We start from the raw sequence: 21,448 nt of genomic DNA on the forward strand, positions 1-21,448 counted from the left end.
TTCTCCCCCTCTCTCTTCTTGACAGAATCTTGGAGGGATGAAAAGGGATGGACTCTTTGAAGGAATGGGTTCAAGCTATAGAATGGCTGTTTCCATACTTCACGTCCAACTAATGGTGCTTACCAAGGCTAAAGGGGGTGCAAAGACTCAAGCCGATATTCGGTTCCTTCACTCTCTGCCCCTCCTGGAGATAATGGCGTGGCTCAACCCGACGTTGGATTCCATAGCTGCTTCCCCTTGAGGGGGCTTGGAGGCTCCATTTTCTTTCATTGGAGTCTCCTCTTCTCATGGATAATGGCATTGGCCAAGCCTATGTTGGATTCCTCTGCCGCTTCCATGTAAAGGGGGCGCGGGGGCTCCTTTACTCCTCTTTTTCCTTTCCTGAAGTCTGCCCCTCCTTGGGATAATGGCGCGGCTCAACCCGATGTTGGATTTCATAGCTGCTTCCACTTGAGGAAACACTACAACAAATCTGGGCTTCCACTTTAAAGATTCAGAAGATATCCGAAGATTCCTGTTTTGTATTCTAGCCACTTTTGGCTTTGTAATGAATGTACTGCTTTTGTCTGCAAAGCCACTTTATGAATATAATACCATTTTCTTATCCTGATATTCAAATATCCGTGAGGAGCCAATAATTGTGTCTCGCAAGGCCCCAAATATAGGCCCCAACTCAAAACTCTTGGTTGTATCTTCTTAATGAGTCTTTAACTTCGCATTAACTAACTGTTGAAAACTCCATCGTGAGAAGATAATATTGAAAATGGAATACTTACCTCCTCGAAAACCGTTCGGTTCCCCCACGCGCCAATAATCCATTCTTTTCCGAGATTTAGGGAAACTTTAATCAAGATTTACTGACACTTAGTTTGACTCTTCGACTGTCTATCCATGGGTGGAGATTTGCATGCCCTGTTCCTATAAATAGGTGCATTTTGGGGATGGGAATATTCACGCCAAAAACCTTCCTCTGAGTTTCAGATCCTCAACAATACCCTTCATTCCTCTTTCTTTTGTCCCTTCCCTTTTTACGAACACCTCTCTGTCAACTTCAGTCCTTCTCTCTCAAATATTTCTCTGATCTCATTTCCTCTCTTCACTTCACAACTCTCACATGCCTATATCTCCTTCCAAATTATAAACCCAAATCCCTAATCCCAAAACCATTTCATCAACTCCAATATTTCTAATAGCAATCTTGCTTAATTACTCATCATCACCACTCTTCAATTCTCGCATTTTCTCAACCCATTACCAATGGAACCATAAACCCAGCAACTAACCGACGATGGAGGAAGCAACAAAGCAGCCGAGAATAGCGCTAACATGCTTTGCAGGCGGAGCAGTACCAGGTGGACTCCCACTACAGATCAGACAAGAATCCTCAAGGAGCTTTACTACAACAAGGGAGTTAGGTCCCCAAATGTAGAGCAGATTCAGAGGATCTGTCTCCAGCTGAAACGGTATGGAAAGATCGAGGGCAAGAACGTCTTTTATTGGTTCCAGGACCACAAGGCTCGGGAGAGGCAGAAGAAGAGGTTCACTTCAGATGTTCATGTGCCTATGCAAAGATCAGGGTTTGTTGGTAATGGTAATGGTACCAATTGGAAACTTGAGGATCAGTATATTAACTTCAGATCTTCTGCATTTGCTTCTGCTTCTTTCGCTAGTGTGATTGCTTTTAACGGGCAGATGGGGAACTATGGTGGTTATGGATCTATGAACATGGAGAAAAGTTTTAGGGATTGTTCAATTTCAGTTGGAGGGGGAACTAGTTCTACTGGTGTTGGTGGATCCATTAGTCACAGTTTTGGGTCATGGGTCGGCTGCAGTGTTGACCCATATTCCTCCTCATCCTACACTACTAGTACTACTTTCTTTGACATGAATGTAGAACAAAATTTCATGGAACAACAAGGAGAACATCACCAGGAGATTGAAACCCTTCCACTGTTCCCCATGCACGGTGAGGACATTTTTGGCAACATGAAGACTACTTCCGTGGGAGGTGGCGGCTACGGCTACTACTCCGGTGGCTGGGGCGGCTACAATGGTGGCTCTCGCATTTCCCTTGAGCTCAGCCTCAACTCCTACGGCTCGACCTTATTTTCCCGCGAAGGTGTTTTCTCTGCGAGAGAAGAGACAAAGCTAAAAAAATTTTCCGAAGCCACTGACTCGGCTTAGTATAGTGTAGTGTTGCCCTCCTAGTGTTGCTAGGCGTAGCGAAGAAACGATTATTGGCCTAAAAAAACAGGCCTTCATGAATGGGCTTCGCGAGTGTAGGAACACTAGAATTTCCCCCCATGTCTTATGCGAAGAAACTGTTTACGACTCCTCCGAGTCCTAGACATTGGGAAAGTATTTCTTCAAGTATCTGCCAGTGATAGGGTTATAATGGACATCTCTATCCAGGTCCTTGAGATGAAAAGCTCCTTTCTCTAAGATTTTATAGATGATGTACGGGTCTTCCCATCTTGGAGTCCATTTGCGGCGACCATCTAATTTTTCGCCAAGCGAGAGAATTGCTTTCCAAACCAATTCTCCTTCGCTGTAACTCCTTCCCTGCGTCCGCTTGTCATAGGTGCGAGCGACTCGTTGCTTTTCCATGACCAAACTATCTAAAGCCTCCAAGCACTTTTCGCTAAGGTCTTCATGTTCTTACTACATAGTCTGACCGTAGTCTTCTCCAATGAGATGATGTTGCTCTTGAACTCGTAATGATTGGACGTTGACTTCCAAGGCAGGACTGCATCATGGCCAAACATCAAAGCATAAGGTGTTGTCGCGGTGGGATTCCGCTTAGAGGTGCGGTAGGCCCAAAGAGTTTCATAAAGTGTCTCATGCCACTGTCGTGGATTAGCTTCCAATATTTTCTTCAGCAAATTGATGATGATCTTGTTGCTGGCCTCCGCTTGACCGTTAGATTGAGCATAATAAGGACTGGAATGGACGAACTGTATTCCCCATTCTCTTGCCAGTTTATCAACTTCACCATCCATGAAAGCTGCCCCCCGGTCTGAAACAAAAACTTTTGGGATACCAAATCTGCAGATGATGTTCCTGACAGGAATTGTCGCAACGTGCCACCAGATGCTTCCTTCAAAGGTTCTGCTTCAACCCACTTTGTAAAGAAATCAGTCGCGACGATGATGAACTTGTGTTGAAGTGATGAATGTGGGTAAAAAATCCCAATTAAATCCAGCGCCCATCCTCTTGCAGGCCAAGGCTTTATAATGGGCTGCATTGGAATATTAGGGACCTGCTGGACCGGCCCACGAGCTTGGCAGTCCAAACAACCTTTAGCGAACGCGATACAATCCTTCAAGATACTGGGCCAAAAATATCCATGTCGTCTGAGCAACCATTGCATCTTTGGACTAGCTTGGTGAGCACCGCATATGCAGGAGTGCGCTTCTCGCATGAGCTGTTTTGCCTCACTGCCATAAACACACCTGAAATCTACGATGTACATACATGTACATTTGCAAGCATAATTAGCTATAATGGGCCACGCTCATTGTACCGCTAAAGGTACTAATTCCAACCAAAGGAATGATATACAGATACACCGCCAGGCGGGCTACAACCTCAGCGTCGGATCACCCCCAAATCACCTCCGACGTGCCGCCACGCGCCGTGCCAAAATGGCATCAGTAGCTCCCAGAGCTGGGAACTGAAGCACTTCAGTCCCACATCGAAAACAAGGAGAAGAACCTCCTCTTCCTCACCTATAAAAGGTTCTCTCCTCTCTCCTCATTAATTACGCATTCAATACTTACCTACTGTTACTTTGTCAACATAAATACATTGACTAACTTAGGCATTGGAGAGTTGAAGACCGCCCAGCGCGGTCTCTCTCTGACGCCCTTTGTATTTTACTTGACAGGTAGCGGAAGCTTTGAGAGCATTACAAGTATCGATCCGCCCACCGGATCAGCGTTAACAAAGGTTCAGCTACCGCCGAACTTTTAGACATTAACATTGGCGCCGTCTGTGGGAACCCTTGAACAAAAGGTCATCCCATCACAATCACCATGACTAACGGTAGCGGGGGAAACGCTGAAGAGCAGGCAGACCATTCCGCCATCCCCCAACCCTCCGACCCAGTGGTAGGCGTTAACCGCGCACTATTCACAACCCCGGCCAACTCCGGCGTTGAGGCAAATCCAAGCATCAGCCGCCCGCCGGGCCAAGATCTCATCACTATGTACGAGCTGGCACTGGCGGATCTTCATAAGGCAAACAGAGAACGTGAGGAGGAGCGCAAGGAGAAGGCTGAGGCCCAAAGACAGTTGGCTACGCTGATGTCACGTTTTGATGAACTGAAGAGGACGCTGGAAGCTACCGCCAATCCAGCGCAAAGCGAACAGTCACGCAGCACCAGGCGTAGTCGACCAGGCACTGGCACATTGGTACCGGGGCCGGTCATACAGATGCAGGTACCGCTGGACCCACCTGAACTTTTGGAGATGGGACCACCGCCCATCCCCCAGCTAATGTTAGAGCAGGAGGCGGAATCACTGCCGCACACCAACCGCTCGGAAGCTAGGGCGAGGACTGAAGGCAATCCGCCTGCGCCGAGGCGCAGGCAGGTCCAGCGGAATATTCAGGCTGATTTCGCCGGCGATGCAACCGTCCAGATATTGGAAAGGATGCAACAACTGGAGCAGAGGTTGATCCGGGCGGAGTCGGGCGCCCCAGCGCCAACTCAGAACCCACTTTTCGCTTCCAGACCTGGGCCCTTCACCGCTGCGATTCTGCAAGCTATCAGACCAACGTATGCAAAAACCCCAAAGATGTCGCATTACGGCGGAATGTCTGATCCCTTCGTCCACATGGACACCTTCAAGAAAGTTACCAACAACAAGGGATTTGACGACGCCACCCTGTGCCACTTGTTCAGCGAAACATTGGACGGGGAAGCAATGAGCTGGTTTTTCGAGTGTCCACCAGGGTCCATTGACTCATTCCATGCACTATCACACGCCTTCCTTTCTCGGTTCATCCTATTGTCCGCCAGACATCACAACACAAGTCAGCTGTTCTGCGTCAAGCAAGGGGCGGACGAATCACTGAAGGGCTTCGTCACAAGGTGGCGGGCGGCAGCATCTTAGTGCCGTGACCTAGACAAAACAATGGCATTGGTGGCCTTCAAGCAGGGACTCCTCAAAGGGCCATTCCTCTATCACCTCAATTACAATCATCCTAATGCGGCATATGACCACGTCATGAGTGAGGCGGTCATCCACGTCCAGGCGGAATTCCTCACATATGGAGAAACCCCACCGCCACCACCAGTAACTCCAACAAAGTCAACACAGCCATCCTCCAGTCATCAGGAAACCGCTAACAAGACCCCTTCAGCACCGCCAACTGACAAGAAGAGGGAGTGGCAGCAGGGCCACCACCAGAACAAGCGGCAGAGGGACCAGCATTACAACGGGGGCAACCGCCCAACCCATGGGGATAACCGCAACAAGCAGGCGGAGTCCTCGCAGCGGTATGCAGTGTTCACGGTCCTCACGGCCTCGTATGAAGACATCTACAATCAGTGCAAGGATCAGATCCCACCGCCACCCCCTCCAAAGTACCCAAAAACGGGCAAACCCAGGAACACCGGCAAGTGGTGCAAATACCACGAGGACAGCGGCCACAATACCAACAGCTGCAATGCTCTCAAAACGGCCATTGAGACCTTGTACCGTGACGGCAAGTTGGAACAGTTCAAGGTGGGCCAACCGCCACCTGTGAAAGCCAATATTGAGACTTTGGGCCGTATCAACACCATCGACGGCGGTGCCCCAATCACTAGCATGTCCCACAGGGCAAGGAAGCGCTATGCACGCGCTAATCATCCAAAGGAGGTCTGCAACATCCCTTACGAGAGGTCCGCCAAGCTCCCAAAATCAGGATGGGAACCTATTACCTTCTCAGAGGAGGAGGAGCGCGGAGTGCATTTACCCCATGACGACCCATTCTTGGTCGACGCCATTCTTGGCAGATTTTCAGTGGGGAGAATCTTGGTGGATAGCGGGTCCGCTGTCAACGTCATCTTCAGCGGTTGCTACGACCATCTCAAGCGGAACAAGAAACTACTTCAGGATCATGAGCCACTGCTCAGCTTCTCCGGGGACGTCACGCAACCGCTGGGGTCAGACTACATGCGGCTGGTTATTGGCACTAGCCCATGTATGGCGGAGGTACATACGGAATTCATAATTGTCGATTGATTCAGTTCCTATAACGCCATCATTGGACGACCGGCACTCAACAAGCTCAAGTGCATCATCGCCGGCTACATGCTTCTAATGAAGTTCCCCACGCCCAACGGCACGGGCTGTGTGCGGGGAAGCCAGCAGTTAGCACGAGAATGTTATTCAACGACCATAGCGCGGTCAACACGCCGCCATGAAATCCTGACGGTGGGTAATCAGGCACCGCCACCAAACATCTTTGAGGATCCTAGAGATGAGGAGAAGAAGTATGTAAAGAAGGAACCGGTCAACCCGGAGACGTCGTTGAAAGTTGTCTGCATCTCGGACGAGCACCCTGAGCGGACGATCCGCATAGGCGCCCAGCTAGACCCAGAAGTAGCGGCGGAGCTCACTCAATTCCTGCGTGATAACGCCGCCGTCTTTGCATGGTCCTACGCGGACATGCCAGGTATCTCTCCTGAAATTATCACTCATAAGCTGACTATCAAACCCTCCTTTTATCCCATCAAACAGAAGCGGAGGGCCTTTGATGAGGAAAAATACTGGGCAATTGGAGAGGAGGTTGCCAAGCTCCAGGGCATTGGGTTCATCCGCCAAGTCATCTACCCCCAAAGGATTTCTAACTTGGTCATGGTCAAGAAGCCCAGCGGAAAGTGGAGGATGTGTGTCGACTTCAAAAATCTCAACAAGGCATGCCCAAAGGATAGTTTCCTGCTACCTCGTATCGATCAGCTAGTCGATGCAGCCGCTGGACATGAGCTCCTCAGCATGATGAACGCTTTCTCCGGATATAATCAGATCAAGATGCACCCCGGCGACCAGGAATGCACCACCTTCACCACAGACAAAGGCCTCTACTGCTACAATGTCATGCCTTTCGGTCTGAAGAACGCCGGTGCAACTTATCAGCGGTTGATGAACGCCATGTTCGCTGAGCATCTGGGAAAAATCATCGAGGTCTACGTGGACGACATGCTAGTTAAGAGCATAAAGGCCAGCGGCCATGTGGCAAACCTCAAGATCATAGTAACCATTCTCCTGGCCTATGGTATGCGCCTCAACCCAGAAAAATGTTTCTTTGGAGTCACCGCCAGCAAATTTCTGGGTTACATCGTCAGCGAGCGAGGCATCGAGGCTAACCCGGACAAGGTACAGGCCATCCTTGACCTGGCGGACCCCGAGTATAAGGTGGACGTCCAATGACTCCAGGGCAAGTTAACCGCCCTTTCTCGATTCATCTCCAGACTCACTGATAGGTGTGCCCCAATCTTCAAACTCCTCAAAACGACTCACAAGAAAGTCATCAACTGGAACCCAGAGTGTCAGGCGGCGTTCCAGGGCCTGAAGGAATACCTAGCGGCAGTCCCTCTCCTTTCTGTCCCTGTGCAAGGAGAGACACTGTTCATCTACCTAGCGGTCTCGATATCGGTTGTAAGCTGCGCCATTGTCCGGCGGGAGGCCCAAGACGAGCTCCCAGTGTTCTACACTGGCAGAGGCATGAACGGAGCAGAAACAAGGTATCCTCCCTTGGAGCAACTAGCCTTCGCACTCATCGTTGCCGCCAGGCGCCTCCGCCAATACTTTCAGGCTCACACGATCCATGTGTTAACCAATCAACCGCTGAGGCAAGTGATGCAGAACCCTGAACACTCGGGGCGCCTCAACAAGTGGGCCATTGAGCTCAGTGAGTTCGATATTGATTACAAGCCAAGAACCGCCGTGAAGGGCTAGGCAGTGGCGGACTTCATCGCTGAACTCACCAAGCGTCAGCCAGAGCCCGTTACCGAGACAGAGCCCGGAACAGAAATGGTCACCACTGAAGAAGCAGCTCCCCCACACTCAGATTGGAACCTATATGTGGACGGCTCCGCTAGCGCCAAGGCCAGCGGCGCCGGACTCATCTTAACAGGACCCGGGGGACTGAACGCGGAATACGCGCTGAAATTCAACTTCAAAGCTTCAAACAATATGGCGGAGTACGAAGCACTCATTGCCGGCCTACTCCTTGCCATCGACTCGGGTGCTGACAGCGTCAACATATTCAGCGACTCTCAATTAGTCGTTAATCAGGTCAACGACAGCTTCCAAGCCAAGGACCAGCAGTTAGCGGCATATTTGGGGTACGTCAAAACGCTGCTTAAAAAGTTCAAATTTCACACCATCACACCATCACACAAATCCCCAGGGGTACGTCAACCGCCCAACCACATCAAAGTCCAGCGGACACAAGGGTGGAAAGCCTTGACAGACCAAGTATCACAAAAACCCTGGCGGAGATCTTCAACATTGAGGTCAGTCTCAGCTGGATGGATGAGATTATCGCATACAAGCGCAGCGGGACATTGCCGGAGGACAAGGTCCAAGCGCGACAACTCAAGCGGAGAGCAACCCGCTACAACATCCAGAATGGCAAGCTTTACCGCCAAGGATTCACCCATCCCAACCTCCGCTGTCTAACCCCGGAGGAGGGAAGAGTTGTTCTAGCTGAGATCCACGGCGGAGAATGTGGAAACCACTCGGGCGCCAGATCCTTGGCCAATCGCACAATGCGACAGGGTTACTTCTGGCCCACACTTGGTGATGACGCCCGGCGGATTTCGAGGTCTTGCCACAAATGCCAACAGTTTGCAGATCTCCCACATGCACCGGCAGAACCGCTGTCAATCATCATCGGCCCATGGATTCACTCCACGTGGGGCCTCGATTTGATGGGAAAGTTCCAAATCGCCAAGGGCCAGTTCAAGTACATCATTGTTGCCATCGACTACAACAGCAAGTGGATAGAGGCGGAGCCACTGACGGCAATAACTACCGCCAAGGTAATTCACTTCCTCTGGAAGCACATCTACTGCCGCTATGGTGTCCCACATACAATCATTACAGACAACGGCACGCAGTTCAACAACAAGGAACTCATCTCCTTTACCGCCAACTTGGGCACCAAGCTGAGTTTTGCATATGTCGCCCATCCCCAAACCAACGGCCAGGTTGAAGCAGCAAACAAGATAATCAAGAAGTTGCTAAAAAAGAAACTCGACGACGCCAAGGGTTTGTGGGCGGAGAAGCTTCCAGAAGTTCTATGGGCCATCCGGACAACTCCAACCGCCGCCACCGGCGAAACACCCTTTTGTATGATGTTCGGAACAGAGGATGTCCTACCTATTGAGGTCACTCAGCCTACCGCTAGGGTCGAAGGCTACTGCACAGAGACCAACAGCGACGACATCAACCTGGACAGGGACCTCCTAGAAGAAAAACGACAAAAGGCCCACTTGCACAACTTACAAAACAAGCAGCGGGTATCGCGTTTCTACAACGCCAGAATCAAGGCTCGGAACCTCCAACTGGGGGACTGGGTAATGAAGGAAGTCATTCCACCGCCAACAAAACTCCGCCCAACTTGGGAAGGTCCATACAAAATTGTGGAAGTCGTTAGCCCAGCCACCTTCTACTTAATGGGCAAGGATGGCGTCACGTCGGCCCACCCTTGGAATACCGAACACCTTCGGTATTACTACAAATAGCCATGCCGCTACCCAGGAGCATCTTGACTTAGCTACATTTTTGTTCAATATTTAGCTAAGGAAAGCTACCCAACGGGTACTACCCCACTTTTGTACACGCTGATCAATCAGCTATCAATGAAACGAGGAATTATTCAAACCATTGTTCCCAAGTCCAGCACCGAGGGCAGCTGGCAACGCCAGCAATCATCAGCGGACCACGTCCGCTACGTGGTGCACTTGGACCAATCTTAATTCCTTTAATGTTTCATTAATTGACAAAAGAAAACTCTAAATCAAAGTACTAGCGGTACAAACACATCATAACAAACGCAAATTCAAAACTTCATTCCATTGCAAATTACTTGTTACAAATTGTTATGCCTCAGCGGCTACAAAAAAAAAGAAAAAGAAAAAGAAAAAGAGAACATAGTAAAAGGTTCCAGCTTCAGGGGTTGCCCTCGGCATCTTCTGCTTAAGCATGCGGCGGCGCAATGGCGCGACTCGTTTGATCCGACCCTCGGGCTGTGGGACTTGGAGTATCTATCGTGCCGTCCGCCCGGGTGTGCGCCGCCAGAAGCTAGCACGTGACACCTCCGACTGGGTAGGAGGAGGAGTCACTTTCGCCACTGCCTGAGCGGGCACCTTCTGCTGGAGCAGTCACGACTTTCTTCTCCGGCGGGGCACTCTTCGCCGGTGGCACATCGGGCTGGGACGCTTTTGCGAAGTCGATGGCTCCCTTCCGCTGCAGCAGCTCTACGTTCGCCAAGGCCCCAGCCTTCGCCGACTCGGTTAGAGCTTTCTTATACTCCGCCGACTGTTTGAATGCCTCAACAGCGGCGGCCGCGGCAGTATCCCTTTCAACCCTCAGGCGGGCAACCTGACCCTCTAGCCGCTTCACCTCCGTTATTCTGGCGGCGGACTCCCGCTGCACAATAATGAGCTTCTTATCCTTAGCGGCTATCCGCTTCTGCAGCAGGGCGATGTCCTGCTCCAACTTGGAGACGCGTTCATTCCTCTCCAAGTCCCGCTCGATGACCACCGTCAGCTTGCCGTTGGCGTCCGCGAAGTCACACTCCGCCTTTGCCAGACGACGCTCCACCTCCGCCAGCTTCTCCCTCGCCTCCGCCAGCTCCCTCTGGAGACTTTGGATTTCCTCCCTAAGCTCCCCTTCGACCAGAGGCTGCTTCTTTGCCGCCTCGAACTTGTCGTGCAGCCCTGCTGATATTTGACCTAACGCTGAGCTGTAGGGCGACCGGTCAATCGCCGTGGGGCGCGAGATCCCCGCTAGGCCGCCGAACCCTAGCCGCTCGCAGAGATGGAAGAGGAACTCCCGCTCACCATCCGTCATAAACTCCGCATACGTGGCAAATGAGTCCAAATCACTGGCGGCGGGCGCCTCCCCCTCCACCACGGCAGTTTTCGACGGAGCTTGACGGGCTTTCTTCTGCTGACGGACCCCGACTGTCTCCACATCCTCCCCCTCTTCCTCGTCGGGAGAGTAAATCTGCCGACGCTTCCTCTCCAGCGCCCTTGGGTTCCCGGCAGCGGCCCTCGTCACCCTCGCCGGCGGCTCCTCCCTGGGCGCGTTGACAGTCTCCGCCGGCTGCACCCGCCTTTCTTTATGGGTACCACGCCTGTTGGCGGGTACCCTCTCTTTTTGCTAAGCCGCTGTTGCGGCCCCATTTTTCCCGCCTGCCACGGAGGCCCCCGCCTGGACGGCAGGTAGGCCGTCGTCACTGAGATGGGAGTGGTGCGGCATTGGCAGCACCACAGGAACCTCGGACTGGCTCATCGCCAATGTCTCGGGGTTCACCACAGTCTTCTGCGCTACCAGCCCCTCGGCGTACATAGTCTCTAGGAAGTTATCTACCTCCGCACGGTCCATTGCTTTTTCAAAGGCGTCGCGACTCGCTTTGTTACCCGGCGGATGTTCTAAAAAAAAAAAAAAAAAAAAAAACCAGTCAGCCTGGGCTACTTATTACAAAAAAAAAAGGCAGTATGGCGGAGATTTCTTACCAACGGAGCGAGTTAGCAGCTGATCGACCAGCAACTCCCAACCGGTCAGAAGTCGGAAGTCCAGCAAGTTACGGTTCTGCCAACAACCTCTGATCCGTGCTACGCGACACTCTTCTTCGCGCGTTAGGTTATACCGCAGTCCCGCTGCACAAACACTAGTCGTTAGTAAAAATACAAGTCTGCAAATACAAGAACCCGCCAACTACGTTCAGCGGAAACCGGTTACCAACCTCGGATGGGTTGGAACTCCGACTTAATCCTAAACGTCGGCCCTTCCTCATTCGACCCAACCTGATACTCCCACCCCTCTGTGGCGACGCAGAAGGTCCCCCGCCAGTAGGACATTGAATCCCTTAGATTCTCGATCAGCTTGGGCGCTCCCTGGCGGCGGCTCAAGTTCACTTGCCCTCTGCAACCTTGGCGCTTCACATAGACCAGCTCGTAGAAGTACAGCACCTCCGCGACAGTAGGCCCCTCACAACCGGACAACCGCCACAGAGAGTTTAGCGCAAGCATCAACCGCCACATGTTGGGGCAAATTTGACCGAAGGCAAGGCCAAATTCGCACACCAGGATTTAAAGATTTGGCACCAGCGGGAGTGTCACTCCTTGGCGGAATATCGCCTCATGCACGGCGGCAAACCCCTCTGGGATAATCGACGCCTTCTCATCCGCCGTCGGCGGGCGCAGCTTCACCGAACCCGGCAGCCGGAACATCCGCTTCACCAGAGCGACGGCGGCGGCATTCATCCGCCCTCCTGCCTCGTCAACGGCGGTGCCATCCTGGAGGAACCACGCTGACTCAGCGTCCTCCCCCGCTGTTTCTTCTTCCCCAGCAGAGCCGCTGGCAGCGCTGTTGCTTGCCAACCGCTCATTGCGCCTAGCTTTGGCCGCAGCGGCCTCACCCGCCCTAGAGCTCTCTGGACGTGAAGCACGACCCATGACTACTTCCCAAGGTATGGTCTGTAGCGGCTCAACCTCTAGCGGTTCTGGCAGTGAGGTTCCTGCATGGGCAGACGGACGCAACGAGTCAATAAATATTTTGTCCGCCGCGCTGAACGACACGTCAGACCCGGAATCCTCACTGCTCGAAATCTCTATGACGTTAGCCATTCCAAACCCTAAAACCCATACCAGTTAGCACAAACACAAATCTAGCCTATTCTTACATCAGTTATAGCCAAGAACATCAACAAACCCAGAAACTGACAGAAGCAAACACAGAAATTCAATGAAATAGGGATGAGATTCAGAGCACCAACCTCAAAGGTGAAATCTTTGGTGTGATTGAAGGTGCTTGTCTTCACAGGTAGAGGCCTCGTCCCCAAGATCCGATGACTCAACAAATTTCGTCCCCCGGAACTCTCTTCGCAAATCGCACAGAGCTTGAAGACGACGACTCAGGTTTGAAGTTTTCACAAAGTGTCAAATCTCGCTAAAGTTCCCCCCCCCTTTTATGTCAACATCAACGCGTTCTAAGCCGTCCGCTCAAAAACGACATCACACACCAGCCGTACACGTGTCACAGGTCTCCACTTACTCTCCGGATTAACCGAGGCGTCGTCTCGGTTACGAAATCCATAATTACTAGCATTAATGGCGAGAAGACGGCCAAGCTTAGGAGACAAGCCTCCGCACGCTAACCCTCTACGGGTTGGACACGTGTCAACCACCACCAGACGAAGCGTCTGATGGAAGTAACCACTTGGAATGAATTCACCAACCGTCCGAAGCCTCCACTGAGCGAAACCCCACCAGCGGAACTTCTCCCTTGTCATCTTCCAAGTGACGAAGTCTCCGCTGAGCGAAACCCCGCCAGCGGAACTTCTCCCTTGTCATCCCCCAAGTGACGAAGTCTCCGCTGAGCGAAACCCCGCCAGCGGAACTTCTCCCTTGTCATCTTCCAAGTGACGAAGTCTCCGCTGAGCGAAACCCCGCCAGCGGAACTTCTCCCTTGTCATCCCCCAAGTGACGAAGTCTCCGCTGAGCGAAACTCCGCCAGCAGAACTTCTCCCTTGTCATCCCCCAAGTGACGAAGTCTCCGCTGAGCGAAACCCCGCCAGCGGAACTTCTCCCTTGTCATCCCCCAAGTGACGAAGTCTCCGATGAGCGAAACCCCGCCAGCGGAACTTCTCCCTTGCCATCCTGCAAGCGAGGCGTCTTCCGCTACACACCTCTAGCGAAATCCCTTTTTTCATCTTGCAAGCTGCGTGCTTTGTTCAGCCCAATATCGCTCAATAAAATACCGCCAGGCACGTCTACTGGACGCTGCTTCCTGCTGCAGTCAGCGGGGGGATATCCGCCAGCGGCGGATCCTGAGGCCATGCTTCATTGACAACGACCGCCACGCGGCGTTACGGTCAGACCGTCCCTACGAGACACGGGGACTTGTCAACAATCTACGATGGCCCTGATCAGGCACGTTGACTCCCATCACTTGGGTACTAAAGATTGGGCTCGCTACCCAACACCCTCTGCTCCGTGCAGCTCCCCCTCAACAAACAATCCGCCGACCATCCGGAGGTCTACCTTGGCCAGGGAGTGGGGGACTCCCTGGGGGGCCTAGCAGGGGCCCACCCGAAAGGGTATAAAGCGTTTGCACACTAAAATCCATGGTTGACAACGCACTGACGCTAATTATGCTCTTGCAAGTCTAGCGGAAGAAAACGCTTCAAACCGCCGAGCAACTCCCCAACCAAGATTGCCCTCCTTGACTGGGGACTTGGGGGACTTGTACATACATGTACATTTGCAAGCATAATTAGCTATAATGGGCCACGCTCATTGTACCGCTAAAGGTACTAATTCCAACCAAAGGAATGACATACAGATACACCGCCAGGCGGGCTACAACCTCAGCGTCGGATCACCCCCAGATCACCTCCGACGCGCCGCCACGCGCCGTGCCAAAATGGCATCAGTAGCTCCCAGAGCTGGGAACTGAAGCACTTCAGTCCCACATCGAAAACAAAGAGAAGAACCTCCTCTTCCTCACCTATAAAAGGTTCTCTCCTCTCTCCTCATTAATTACGCATTCAATACTTACCTACTGTTACTTTGTCAACATAAATACATTGACTAGCACGGTCTCCCTCTGACGCCCTTTGTATTTTACTTGACAGGTAGCGGAAGCTTTGAGAGCATCACAAGTATCGATCCGCCTACCGGATCAGCGTTAACAAAGGTTGAGCTACCGCCGAACTTTTAGACATTAACATACGCCATCTTCTCCTCTTCTACGCAGCTCATTATTTCTGAGGAAATAGTTGAGGGCAAGGTAGCGAATCCTTCTATCCGTGGTCTGATCAGGATGTTTGATATAATTGATCAAAGGGATGCGCCAATCCACATCAATGGGCTCCAAAGTCGCTACTGACGTGTTGTCTGAAGGATCTTTTCTCGCCATCAAGAAGGAAGCGTTCGACGCTCTACTTTCAAGATTCTCTCACGCACGCCATATCTCAGCGTTACCCCTGTTGCCAGCTGGGCCAACTTGTTCGCGGCGAAATTTCGTTCGCGAGGAATGTGCTCAAGATCCACGTCATCAAATAGGTCCAACAATTCTAGTGTCCTGTTTAAATAAGGGACCAGCGCAAAGCTAACGCATTTGAACTTTTCGCGCAGCTGATTGATGACCAGGACAGAATCTCCAAGTATTTGTACGTCTCTAACTCCCATTTCCAGCGGTACTTCTAGGCCTATGATTAAGGCCTCATATTCATCTTGGCTGTTGGTACATTGAAACTCCAACTGGAATGAGTACGAAAAGTGATCTCCAGCCGGATTCTCCAGTGCAATTCCTGCTCCGGCCATGGTATCTGTTCGGGAACCATCAAAGTACAATACCCACGGCTGCAACATGACCTCTGCCTAGCCATTGGTGAAAGGTTCAGAGCAATGTATATGACATGCCTTTCCCCATAAATTTGCCGCGACCTCTAGCTCGCGAAGCTCTGGAGCGTCTAGCATGGGATGATGCGCTAGAAAATCCGTGATGACTTGACCCTTCACAGCCTTTTGAGGCACATATTATAAAGAAAATTCTGAAAGAACCAAGACCCATTTGCCAATTCGGCCCCTAAGAATGGGCCACGACAACATATATTTGACCAGATCGGTCTGAGCGATTATGCATGTAGTAAATGACAACATGTAGTGGCGTAGCTTACATGTAGAGAAGTATAACGTTAAACATAGCTTTTCTATTGGTGTGTACCTAGTTTCGCAATTTGTTAACGTTCTGCTAAGGTAGAAGATGGCATGCTCCACTCCCGCTTCGTCGTTTTGTGCCAACAGGCTGCCTATTGAAGCTTCCGCTGCTGGGATGTAAAGTTTGAGCGGTTGGTTTGGTTTCAGAGGAACGAGAACTGGTGGACTGGTTAGTTAGGCCTTTATTCTATCAAAGGCCTCTTGATGCTTCACTTCCCACACAAAATATGTTTGTCCTTGCAACTTTTGTAGAGCAGAAAAAGGCTTAATCTTGTTGATGGAATTGGAAACAAACCGTCGTAAGAAATTGATTTTTCCCAACAAACTTTGCAACTCCTTTTTTGTTCGCGGCGGCGAGGCATTGATAACTGCTTTAGCTTTATCTTTTGATACCTCAGTGCCTCTCTGATGTACAATGAATCCCAAAAAATCACCTGCTCGAACCCTAAACACATATTTCACAGGGTTCATCTTTAGCTTGTGACGCCGCATACGTTCGAAAACTTTTCGCAAATCCTCAATGTGATTACACCGCTGCCTGGATTTAATGACTACGTCATCTATATAAACCTCTTGAATCTTCCCTAAGATGTCATGGAAGATTAGGTTCATTGCTTGTTGGTACGTGGCTCCCGCGTTCTTCAAACCAAAAGGCATGACCACGTATTCAAAAACTCCCTCGAAACCTGGGCATCTAAAAGCAGTTTTGTGTCTATCTTCTTCCGCCACTGGAATCTGATGGTAACCGGAAGTTTCGTCCATAAAGGAGAGAAGTTCATGACCAGCTACTGCGTCCACCAACATGTTTGCTACCGGCATGGGGTAAACGTCTTTGGGAGTGGCCTTATTGAGATCGCGGTAGTCGACGCACACCCTCATTTTGCCATTCTTCTTTCGAACTGGAACAACATTGGATAGCCACTGATTATACTTGGCTACCTTGATGATTCCTAACTTATGCATCTTCTTGATTTCCTCCTTAACCAACACCTGGGTTTCTGAGTTCAATCGCCTGGACTCCTGCTTCACCAGATTTTGATCTGGGATAGTCGGCAGTTTATGGCAGACCAAGTCAAGAGATAATCCGGGCATATCTTCATATCTCTCGGCGAAACAATCCTTATATTACCGCAATAAGTCAATGAGCCTCTGCTTCTCGCTAGGCTCTAAATATTTGCTGATAGCCACTTCCATAGGCTCATCAGCATTCCCCAGATTGATTTTCTCAGTGGGATCCCTGACCTTTGGAGGAATATCATCCAGCGCCGCTGGCGCGAGCTGGATTTCCTCTTCTTCCTCCTCTCTGTCATATATTTCTTCGCTAACCACTTCTAATGTTGCGACTCGATCATAGGCCTCTTTCTCCACTAAGTACGAAGATAACCTGTCGTACAAGGAGTGGAAGACCTCTACCCGTTCCTCTGGAAGGTAGTAATCCATTAATTATCCATTGCGTGGGGCATAGCATGGCCGGGCCTCGCTAGGTCTTCTTTTGCGAGCGTGAGCCCCCAATGTGCCAACTCAGAAGCCGTCACCCCTGTGGGGCGGCCCTTGTTGTTGATGTCACTGACTTGCAATGGAGTAATTGGCTCCAAATAGTACCTGGCATCTACGTAATTCGCGTAAACAGGGAAAGGGTGAGGGTCTGCTTTAATTATCTCAGCCTTATCTGTCACCCTGTTCCACATAATCAGCTCTTGGTGGAGTGTTGACGGAACACAATAGCTCCGATGAATCCAATCTCTTCCCAGGATGGCACTGTAGGCCGCGTAACAATCCGTAATGAAGAACGCATAAACACCTTCCGCGGGACCCACCTTGATTTTTAGAAATAGTAAACTTAACGTCTTGGTTACTGTGCCCGCGAAGTTCTTCAATGTGAGAGAGGTAGACTGGATCTTCTCCTTCTTGATTCCCAAAAGCTGCATGGTCCTTGTAGTAATGACATTCACAGGCGCGCCGGTATCAACCATTATCTTGCTGACCTTAGTCCCATTAATTTCTGCTGTGATATACAAAGGTCGCATGTGTTGCACCATGGCGGGGTGGGTCTTGTGAAGCTCATGAAGAAACCCTTACTGTTAGCATCTTCAGTCTCAAGGAACACTGCTTCTTCCACCAGCGTTGTTGAGGCTGAAGTGATCTGCAACTGCTGTTCTCCAATCGTGTCAGCTTCTACGTATTCCAGCGCAGCGACTGGTAAGGCATACTTAGCAGTAACCACATAAACCATATTGCAAGAGGTATCCACCATTTCTGTCTCGTCCATGTCATCATCAAGATTGAGTTTGGGTTCATCTGCTGGGATTTCGGCGTTGAACTGTTTAGCCATGAAAGCAACCAATGATTCCTCTGCGGCGATCACCGCCTTGGCCTGTTCATGCTCCTGTACCATGGGAACCTGGTTCAGCGACTCTGAAATTTGTTTCGCCACTGGCACTTACCAAGCTTTGAACTTTCTTAGGTCTCCACTGCAAGGTGTCTGAGGCGTTGTCCTTGCCTCCCAGCCTCTCAAAAACTGAGGACTTGGTTTCAGCCTTGTCGCAAAACAACCTGCGTCGGATGCTTGGACGCCTATTTGGAGAACTTTCCTTCCTAACCAGCGGGGGTGTCTTTTCTTTGGTGATCCTACAGAAGACACTGGGCTTAGATGCCCCTGATGCTGAGCTTACTTGCTTCTGAAAGCTGCGGGGAGCCACTAAAGGCTTAGCAGCTAGCGCCTCGATCTCCTTCTGATATTGCTTAGGAGACTTAACCAATTTCGAAGGCTTCATTAAACCCTGATCTAGAGCCTCTAATGTTCGCTTGGCTTCTCCAAACCTGCGTTGCAACTTCCTTTTCTTAGAAGGGCTGATTTCTACTGCCCTCCCCTTTTCTCAGGTGTACCACTTACCTTCCTTGAGAGAAGACATTGAAGACGGCGGTATGTATGGTTTGGTCCAAACATCGTTTTTAGGCCTCCCCACCTGTTTTTGTTCAACCGCAGCTGCCCTTAACTTATTAAACAAGTTGGAATCCTTTGGGGATGATGGCGGCTCTATCTTATCTCTCGCTCTTGGGCTGGAAGGCTGATAATTTCACACCGGTGAAGCCCACTTAATTGGCGGAAGAGAGCCAAAACGAAATGTCTGCTCGTCCTCTTCATGTGACACCTAGATGCCACATTCTTCCTTGCATCGCGAACATAAGACCGCTGATGAGGCTTCGCTAATAGGCCTGTCCCTTTTCTTTGCTGGGACCTGTTCCTCTTCATTCTTTTCTTCTTGACCTCTGGTTGTCATGTCCAGGGTTGGCCTCCTCTGGCCCTTCGTGGTCCAAGCTACATACACCATATTGACCCCAGTGTTAGGGAAGGGATTTAAATCAACCAGCCCTGCTGCGGTCGCCGGAGTCTCCACTTGCAGACTTCCATTATTGAGCCATACCTGAATCTGGTCCTTCAGCTTAACACAGTCAGCCGTGTTGTGGTTCCACAGATTATGGAATTTGCAATACTTTTTTCCTTTTAGCTGATCGGGGCGAGGAAAGGGTCAAAAGTCAGTCTTTACCATCTTCGCGGCTATCATTTCATCTAATATCTCATGCACTTTATTGGCGTCATAGGTATACGTTGCGAACTGAAGTTTAGGGGTGAAGGCTACGGACTTGAGCTTGACTGGTTCCTTGGTTTTTTTCAACTGTTTCAAGGCGAGCTTCTTTCTTCCTGTCAGCTCAAAAGCGGAAACATCATTCTCCTCTTCCTCATCGTCATCCTAGAAAACCTTTTTGCCTTGATAATAGGGATCATAAGTGGTTGGCTGGTAGTTCAAGGAAGCCACCGGACGGTGTTTGCCAGGTACATAAGTTCCTTTGGACGCATTCTTCCTAGCATCCGTTTCTCTGAGGAGATGCTCGAAGCTACCTACCTCAGTAATAAGCTCGCCCATTGACTGTATCATGCTACCATGCTGCTTCTTTCGCTGGCGCGACTCCAAGCCCTTGATTGCCAGCTTAGCCAATTCTCTTTCTGGCAGAACCATGTTCAGTTTAGCCTTCTGAATCTGGAACCTTTGGAGATAAGCAATCGTAGAGTCAGTAGGCTGTTGGGACATCTGGGTAAGGGAAGCCAAATCAAACTCAGGCTCTATAGCTCCGAAAGTCTCTCTAAAGAGTTTCTCTATTGCTGGCCAATTTGCCACCAACCCTAGGCGGAGTTTAGAGAACCATGTAAAAGCAGCTCCAGACAAAAAAGTGCCAAAGATTTTGCACTTGAGGCTGTCATCATTCTGGTACTGGCCACATTGCACCTTGAACCTGGCTAGATGAGTTGCCGCGTTCTCGGAGTCTTCCCCTGAAAAAGTAGAAAATATGATATTCTTATAGCCTCTAGGGAAAGGTGTGAGCATGATGTGTGGCGGGAAAGGCCCCTAATAAACCCCATCGAGATGGGCCCTAGGGTTAGCCAACCTAATCATCTCCTCCACTTCTTCACGTCGCACATAATCTGGGCCAGGAGGAGGAGGTGCAGCCACCGTCTGATGGACCTTTTGCAAAGGAGGCACCACGTGGCTAGTAGTCGCTATTCCATCTTCCAGGCGAACGACCCGGGGAATACTGAGCTATTGAAGAATAATCGCTAGTGTGGACACATCCTTGGCCAAAGCAGTGATTTTGATTGGAGTGCCCATCTGATCAATCCCATAGTAATTCCCTGGGAGCTCTTGGTAGACATTCTCTGCCCTATCACTATCATATTGAGCAAATACAACAGGATCAGCCAGGGTACCGTCACCGAATTTCAGAGTTTGCTTTTTTGCGCAGTCGATTATTTGCTTTGTCTTTGCCACCAATCACCAACGCTTTGTCCTTGGTTTTGTTAGACGTCGCGGTGGCGGCTGCAAAGGGTGTGGCAGTACTGTTGTTAGCCTTCTCGCGGGCATTCAACGGAATGTACTTGCCAGATGCAGAGGGTTGGCCAAGGGAACCGAGGATGGCGTTGGGATCTCCCAATGCTTTATTCAGAACCTCCTTGGCCTATTTCAATTCGGCTTGCTGCATGGCAACTTGGGTTGCGAGATTGGACCCCTCTTTGCGCATTGCCGCGATGTCAACTGCAGTATCCTTGCTTTGTGTGTTAAAGGTGTAAACAACACTCAGAAGCTCCTTATATTGTGTGAGATTCGTGTCAGCAATCTTATCTGCGTGAATCCTGGCTTCATTGGCAAGATTTTGTTCATGCTCCTCAGCCTTCTAAGCATTCTCGTTCATTCGTTAATCGAAATCGCGAAGCCGCTGCTCAGTCCTCGCAATCGACGTAGCCAGGTGCCTCCTATAGTTGTTGCTGTTGACAGTAAGGATGCGGAGTCTTTCATCTGGGATGACGAGGGGCGTGAACTCGTCGGTCTCAATTGTTTCGCTAACTGCAGCGGCTACTGTGGTAGCGGAGACATTGGCCACCTTGCTAGTAACAGAATTCTTGCCCTCAGTAGCGGGCGGCTGACTTCCTCCCTGCTCATTTGACAT

General features: G+C 50.6%; 1 protein-coding gene and 1 pseudogene across 1 annotated transcript; one reads left to right on the forward strand and one right to left on the reverse strand.

Annotated features, from left to right (window-relative positions):
• Window positions 1–1,257: 1,257 nt before the first annotated feature.
• On the forward strand, window positions 1,258–2,184 carry LOC133731057 (protein WUSCHEL-like; annotated as a pseudogene).
• A 16,914-nt stretch (window positions 2,185–19,098) lies between these two features.
• LOC133731058 (uncharacterized) lies at window positions 19,099–20,331 on the reverse strand. Its single transcript, XM_062158526.1, has 3 exons — window positions 19,852–20,331; window positions 19,495–19,698; window positions 19,099–19,389 (listed from the first exon to the last, which is right to left on the reverse strand). The coding sequence occupies exons 1-3, from the start codon at window positions 20,329–20,331 to the stop codon at window positions 19,099–19,101; spliced, it is 975 nt and encodes a 324-aa protein (XP_062014510.1).
• Window positions 20,332–21,448: the final 1,117 nt, after the last annotated feature.

The sequence above is a fragment of the Rosa rugosa genome, chromosome 2 (assembly GCF_958449725.1).
Source record: "Rosa rugosa chromosome 2, drRosRugo1.1, whole genome shotgun sequence".
Lineage (NCBI taxonomy): Eukaryota > Viridiplantae > Streptophyta > Magnoliopsida > Rosales > Rosaceae > Rosa > Rosa rugosa.

Excerpts from the sequence above, each read along its gene's own strand:
- LOC133731058 (XM_062158526.1), bottom strand. The coding sequence starts at position 20,331 with ATGCTCACACCTTTCCCTAGAGGCTATAAGAATATCATATTTTCTACT. Across the intron at positions 19,699-19,851 it reads TGGGCGAGCTTATTACTGAG|GATGACGATGAGGAAGAGGA; the intron begins GTAGGTAGCTTC and ends AAGGTTTTCTAG. Across the intron at positions 19,390-19,494 it reads AAATGATAGCCGCGAAGATG|CTGAAGGACCAGATTCAGGT; the intron begins GTAAAGACTGAC and ends GACTGTGTTAAG.